Source organism: Ixodes scapularis, unplaced genomic scaffold (genome assembly GCF_016920785.2).
Source record: "Ixodes scapularis isolate PalLabHiFi unplaced genomic scaffold, ASM1692078v2 PGA_scaffold2__306_contigs__length_199485367, whole genome shotgun sequence".
NCBI classification, from domain to species: Eukaryota; Metazoa; Arthropoda; class Arachnida; order Ixodida; family Ixodidae; genus Ixodes; species Ixodes scapularis.
Genome location: NW_024609857.1, coordinates 165,706,684 through 165,713,752, shown reverse-complemented (window position 1 = coordinate 165,713,752; position 7,069 = coordinate 165,706,684). Strand labels below are relative to the sequence as shown.

Genomic DNA, 7,069 nt, shown 5'->3' with positions numbered 1-7,069 from the left:
ATCATAAGGAAAAATTTTAGCGATGATTCTTCTTAAAGCAGCTGTTGCTGCGTTACATGAACTAAATAATTTATTACTTTCTCCATTTTGTATCGAACCGGCAAACACTCGATTCAACAAAAACGTGCAACGGTAAAATTATATTTCTCAAAAAGTGAATTGAGAGTTTTCTGAGAGTTCCAAATAAATATAAATCGTAGCCATTGTCTGCTGTCATCAATGTCTTTACTGTTAAATATAAAACAAAATAAAAAATTAAAGCCTCTTAAAAGTAACAAAGTTACCATGAGGAAGTAACTGTATCTGCAACACGTTACTTTTAGTTTTGAGTAACTGCCTGTTTTTTAGTAACTTTTATTTTTAAGTAACTGCCAAAAAATAAATAAATTTTTGACAAACTATTTGTAACTGTCACTAATTACTTTTAAAAGTAACTTACCCAAGACTGCCTGAGCATTTGTCTATAACAATGGCCCTAGCAACGGCTTCTTTGGAGCGGTTCAACATGTTGTGACTTCATCATTTACGCGGTCGATTCCTCTCTCTCCGTCCGAGTATTTCCCACTAAATTTAGCCGGGAAACTGAATTGGTTCATAAGTCACGTGATGGCACTGATGTCACGTGATTTGAAATTAAGCCCCCCCACCAAAGCACAGTGAAATCTGATGTTATATGACCTATACATCAATTCAATTTCCCGGCTAAATTTAGCACCGAAGTCGACGTCATGTGACCAAAGCAGCAATTCAGCTTGCCTACTAAATTCTGCGGGGGCATTAATTTCACGTGACGTGACATCACGAGTCCTATACATCAACAGTGATTTTTTTGTTCAATTTAGCGCGAAAATTTACGTCACGTGACCTGACTCCTTAACTTGTGCACCAATTCCCTTTCCACTCAAATTTAGCGGGAGAATTTACGTCAATGGATCTGGCCACGTTACCTATGCACCAATTTCGCTTGACGTTTAAATTTGGTGGGGAAACTGATATTTCGTAACCTGCTGCTCAGAAACCCATTTAACAAATCAGTTTTCAAAAATAATATCGTGTGACCTGAGGTAATGTGACTTATTCACTTATTCAGTTTCCACGCGACTAGAAAATATCAAGCCTACATTTTATACTGTAAAGGTATTTAGATGTCATGCACGCCGACGATAAATTTAAAAGCATATTTTCCGAATAACCCTTTCCCACTTTCCGCAAGCATCAAAGCCTTGGGGGCAAACTATGTCAATCTTATACAAAAAGTCCCGATTCACCCGGTGGCTACGGTCCTTGTCGGAGTGCCCCATACCAGCTTTGCCCTTTCGTGTGACCGCTCATCGTATTTCGAGGTGCGCAACAGCTTTCTTCAATAATATTACCTGCCAATCTCCTGCCGTGATATATATGATTAATGGCACGCTTTGCAACGTGAGATATATGGAGGAAACTAAAAATTCCAAGATAACGCGCTTCAATGGCCACAATTCAGACATTGTAAAAAAGCAAAATACACCAGTTGCATAACACTTCTACTGTCCCGTATACCATAATATCAATACGTATCTAAAATTTACCCCCGTGAAACGTAATTCTAAATATGAATTCACACGTAAAAGTAGAGAGTCACGTTAATTATCAAAATTTAGTTTGTTAGCTCCACTTGGCATTGAAATCTAAAAAAAAGAAAACTCCACAGGCTGTTGCAGGCTTCAGGTTGGTTTAGGCAAAACACTATCACATCCCGTAATTCCGAAGAAAAAAAGGGAAACAGCATTTTGTTAGCTGGTCAATATCTGCCTACCAGTCCGATATTCCACCAGTGCGCGATCTGTCTCCTCGCTGCTAGAGGCGGCGTGTCCAGTTACACTGCGAAGATGGTTTGCGGCTTCCCGCGTCGTCTCCTCGCCTCCGTCACTCGCCGTTCACTTCACAAATGTGTTGTTATTGTTTTTACCGCTGATGCGCGTAGTTTTGATTATATACATGTTATTCCAGTTTTTAGAGCGGGCTTGGGGATATGGGGAAATCGCCCTTTACTTTTTTTTTTTGCTTTCGCAGGATACTGCTTGACAATGACTTCTTTGGTTTATTTTGTTTTTTTTTTTTTTTTAATTTTTGTTTCGTATCTGCATGACAGTAAGCCGACGCCCCCTAACGGGCCGAACGTTCTCGAGTTTAACGCCTCGACCAGGCCGCGATTTGTCTCCTCGCCGCACCACGCGGCGTGTGCAGTTAAGCCAAGAAGGTGGTTTACGGCCTTCTGCGTCTCTTCGTCTCCGGCGATCGTTGTTAACTTCACTAATGGTAATGGTTTTCCTTTGGTGACCCACCTCGCTTGGATTAAATACTTGTTATTTTCGTTTTTAAAGTGAGCGTGGAAATAAAGGGAACGCAGCCTTTTACTATATATATTTTTTTCGTTCCCTGGAGAATGCCATGACCGGCTGTTGTATATTGGTGTGTTTTTCTTTTTTGCTATAGCATGTCTGAGTGTTGTTGGAAACATGGCCACCTGTCTGTGAGTGTTTTTGAGGTCGAATTGTGTATTTTTATTATTTCCTCTTTCTCTCTGTCAAGCTCGGACCAAAACATCCTGCAATCTGTATTTCTCTAAACTAGAGAAAGAAAAGCCTCTGCTCGAAACGTGCAAAATGAAGCCTCTGCTGTTGCTCACAATTTTGTTCTATGTCCTGACAACTAGTTGGGGACACCCGAGCGACTTGAAAATGCGGTCTCCCGAAACCGCAACAAATACGGCCTTTTAGATTAACTCTGCAGTTAAGGCCTCACATACATGAAACCTATATTGACGGTCTTTGCATCCGCCCTAACGTACCCAGGTATGCCCCTAGATATAGCCAGGTTTAATACATCTGGTGATATAACCAGGAGCGTCGGGAAATAAGAGCGCACACATGTCTTAGAGTTAAATAACTCACGTTTGCGTTATGGGTTACACAATAAGAAGACTACTGACCCCTTTTCAATGAATGTGATGCTTTTGAATGTGAAACCCTTCAGAACTTAACGGTCGATTTAATTGTTCACGTAAGTCACACAGAAAGACAAAAACTCCTTAAAATCGCAGTATATCTAAGTGTAAAGAAAGTTTTAATTGTGAGGTACCATTATAGCCACAAGTTTGAACCTATCACAGAAACCAAGAGGACGTTTACCGAATTTGAAACAAATTGACCAAAACAATATTATCTTAATTCGATTGGACGAAAAACCAAAATGGTGACATGTACGATAACAACATCGCGATGTGCATCGCTTTTAAGTTGAGTTTAAGTGCAGTTACTAGTAAGTATGCCTGATCATCCACTTGCCATTTTTAGTAAGAAACATGTAGCAGGTATGGCGAAAGTGACAACTAAAACTTACACAAACGTCACTTGAAAAACTTCAAATCAAACTATTTATTCGACCCATCCCAATAAATGTACATATGTATACAAATGCAGTTAGAATTGCAGTCACTGAAAGCTTAACAATGCATGGCTTGCCTTATTATCTTCATATCATTTGAAGCGCTCTTCGGCTTTCGTATTGGTGCGACCTAATTGGCAGAGAAGCGACAATACTATAACCAAAATTCACTACGCCAAGCGTTTTCTTTTGTTTATAGCGACGTAGTCAAAGACAGCTGACGACACATTTTCTGCCGCGTGGTTAGTACAATACTAACCACACGACAAAATGTTTTTTTTTTCGATGAACGGTGGAACAGAGTCATTATTGTTGATGCTTTAGCTAATTAGTCATACATTAGCATCTAGGCGGCCTCTTTACAATCCAGAAGCCAGTCCACGTCATCCCAAAGACTTGGCACAGAAGTACCTTCCATTTCCTTGAAAAACTTTTTCTCCAGTCGCTCGGACTGTTCTTTCGAAAAGTAATTCCTCCAGTCTCCAATGACGCCTTTCCTCACGAACTGTACTCCCCAATCCTTCACCATCTCCGTCATACTCGTACTGTCAATTACAGCCGCCATTTTTGCTTCGTCTTCCGCAAGCTCCTTAGCGAGTTCGCCATCAATGAAACCAGCCATCTTTAGCACAGATCCCTTCATGTCAGCATGAATCGACTCGTACGTGAGAAACAGCACGTTAGGCTCGTCTTTCTTGGCGTACCAAGATAGAAGGTTTTCAAAGTAGCTGCCGGAGTCCGTGAGGCCCTCGATGAAAAGTTCGAAATACTCGTCAAAAGTTCCATCTTGAAAACAGTATTCTGTATGTCTTTTTGTGTGATGGTAAAAAGACACGCAACAGTCTTTAGGGTTCCTGGCCACGTATATATACTTGGTGAATGGCGAGAAAGGCGCCAAGTGAAAGGGCAGGTGAGTGAAAATGATTCGCGGTCTGTCGGCCCTTAGGGTGCCGTCCAGACCGTGCACCTCGAGAAAGCTCCATCCCGGTGTGACGCCCCTGCAGACTCGGAAGCACGCCTTGACAATTTCCAGCACCCAGTGAGTGCCGCACTTGGGGAAGGTAACCAGGATGATGTCGCTGTCCTCTGGTTGATAGCGAAGACCGCTCCGGTAGGCCTCTTCGGAGAAGAATCCCGGCAAGCGGAAGCCATCAATGATCTGGATGGCGGGTCGGTCTCTCTCCATCATTCTCTGGGACACAAAGCACACGTCGTTGATCTGTCAGTCTGAGACTCCTCTTAGTAGCGCAAGTTAGAGGCCTTCAAAAGGAACTCCTTTAAAAGATTGGCAAATCACCTTCCGACTTTGGCCCATCAGCCTGCGCTGGCTCGTGAGTATTTAAAGTGCCCCATTTACAGGGTTGTGAACCACCCTCTAGATTCATTGTCACCGAATAGAAATGGGAAGAGGGTAAATGGACAACCATGTCATGTTAAACGTTGAAGTCGCATTTGTGACCAATCGGTGAACCACGTTGGTCAGATAATGGTCAGCGCTATGGTTTCTGGGGAGTGCTAGTTTTAGGACATCAATCTGTTAAGGAGTAAATGCATGCGAAAAAACCCACAAAATCTCACGGATCTCAGAAATATTGGGGAAATAAGGTTCTAAAGCTAGCACTTCGTTTTTAGCACACAAAAACGAAATAGCATGCATTTTTTGTCAGAAAACAATTGGGGTGTGTGTATATTTATACAGCCGGAAGTTAGTCTGCCTCATCGGGCGACTTGTCTCTCGGCTATAGACGAGCCGAGAGACAAGTAATTTAGCCAGTCCGGTACAACTGCTAGACTGGGGTCTTTGACGTGTACCACGCAGTAGGGATAAACGACTGCATGCCGGTACGATGCTCGTCCACATCGGAACGGGCAGGGATGGGGATTGAATTCAGAATTCCTAGGTTCTGCAGCGCGAGCTTTCGCTCCACGTGCTCGAAGTTGGTGTGCCCTAGCCCATGGCATACATACTTTTAATGGAACCATGCGCGCAATTTGCAAGCAGTAAATCGGCTCATTTTAATTTTAATGGTCTGGAATCATTTTTGCATGTTCCGAATTTTGAGCTCTTTTCGCCCGATTTTAGGCAGTGTCATACACGAGAAGATAGAAAGAAGAAAATTTTCCCTTGATTCTTCGTTCAGTCTGAGAAAAAAAAAATTCCTTCTTTCTGTGGGGAGTAGTTCAGAGACGCGCTCCTGTGGGGACAGGAGGAGAGAAGAGGGACAGAGGGAACGTGGGGATGGACACGGAGAACAACTTCTTTTCCCGGCAGAGTATGATTTTGTAGGTATAATTTAAACCACACGCTTAACCCCCCCCCCCCCCCCAAAAAAAAAAAAAAAAAATTATTATGTTTTTTTTGACTAGTGCACCTTCGCTCTTTGACTTTTTCTAACCAAATTCCGTAGCATGCAAATTTGATAGTCCAAGATTGTTTTTATGTGGGGTGCGATCCGTCGGCCACTCTCTGTGCAAACAGCTGCACGGGCCGGCAACGAAAAGTCAAGTCTGTGCTATGTTACATTTTACCGAATTCAGTCACCCAACGGGAACAGAGATAGATCCGTGTGTCAAAAGCGCCCTTCAAAAAGGCTAAGCAATAACGACGGCACTACCGCGAATGCCGACTATATCAGGAGATGGAACTCGTTTAAGCTACTCTGTAAACAAATTCGTCATCGCGGCATTCATTGTCACGTAGGTTTGATGTACTTACGTGAGTTTTATTTTCTTGTTTGTCCATCATGCGCGGACACACGCAGTCTGTAGAATAGAATTTATATATAAAGACATGAATAAATAAATATTTAATTAATTAACAACTTCCAGGCCGCTGTAACACTGCTCATGCATCATACAATGGAAATTGCGGTCCCTGCAGACATGACGGAAGTAACGTCGGACACGCATTAAGAACACTCGAAGACTGCTTTACTTTATACATATCGATGCGTCAACATGACTGCAAGCAGTACTTGTATGGTCAATGTAACAGGCTCATCCTACGACAAAGAGACACGCCTCAAACAGTGTCTACACACTGTTTTTTGTTTTTTTTATATGTATTAGCAGTGTGAGCATCGCTGTACGCCAGCCCAAATGTACAAAAAAAGAGCGTTCAATGAGCAACTCGATTCGAGCCCGTCTACTCACCCAAGCGCGTGGGGAACTCCTTCAAAGCGGTCTGCAAGCTCCACCTGCGAGCGAGAGTCACGACTAATTGCTACATCTAACGACTACACACCCGACGAGTGTGGTGAAACAGTTTGACAGGAAGTCGGACCTGCGTCAACCATGCCAGCGGCCAGAACACACGACCCAGTTTCGGTATGTGCGGGCTTAGTCGAAACACAATGTGAGCACCGTGTTTTGAACAGCGCTGGGTGTTTGTTTATGAGGTTCTCTAAACCCCCTCGTACGTACTATGCTTAATGGTCACGTACATAGTTTGGGGCAGGTGATGTCACAGTGTCACAACACGGTGTCCCACGACGTCGCGTCACGTGACACAGAGTAGAGTGACGTCATAGCTTCGTCACATTTTGATTTTTAGTCTCACGCCATGGTGTCACGTCACGTTCATTGCGTCATATTGCATCATGTGGTCAGATGGTTAGTGCGACGTGGCGACGTTATGCTGATG

At 43.1% G+C, this 7,069-nt stretch overlaps 1 protein-coding gene across 1 annotated transcript; it reads right to left on the bottom strand.

Annotated features, from left to right (window-relative positions):
• Positions 1 to 3,557: 3,557 nt before the first annotated feature.
• Positions 3,558 to 6,161, bottom strand: LOC115332183 (sulfotransferase ssu-1-like). Its single transcript, XM_029994536.4, has 2 exons — positions 6,143 to 6,161; positions 3,558 to 4,618 (listed from the first exon to the last, which is right to left on the bottom strand). Exon 2 carries the CDS (start codon positions 4,613 to 4,615, stop codon positions 3,773 to 3,775), a length of 843 nt encoding a protein of 280 aa, XP_029850396.4. The 5' UTR covers positions 4,616 to 4,618; positions 6,143 to 6,161; the 3' UTR covers positions 3,558 to 3,772.
• Between the last annotated feature and the right edge of the window lie 908 nt (positions 6,162 to 7,069).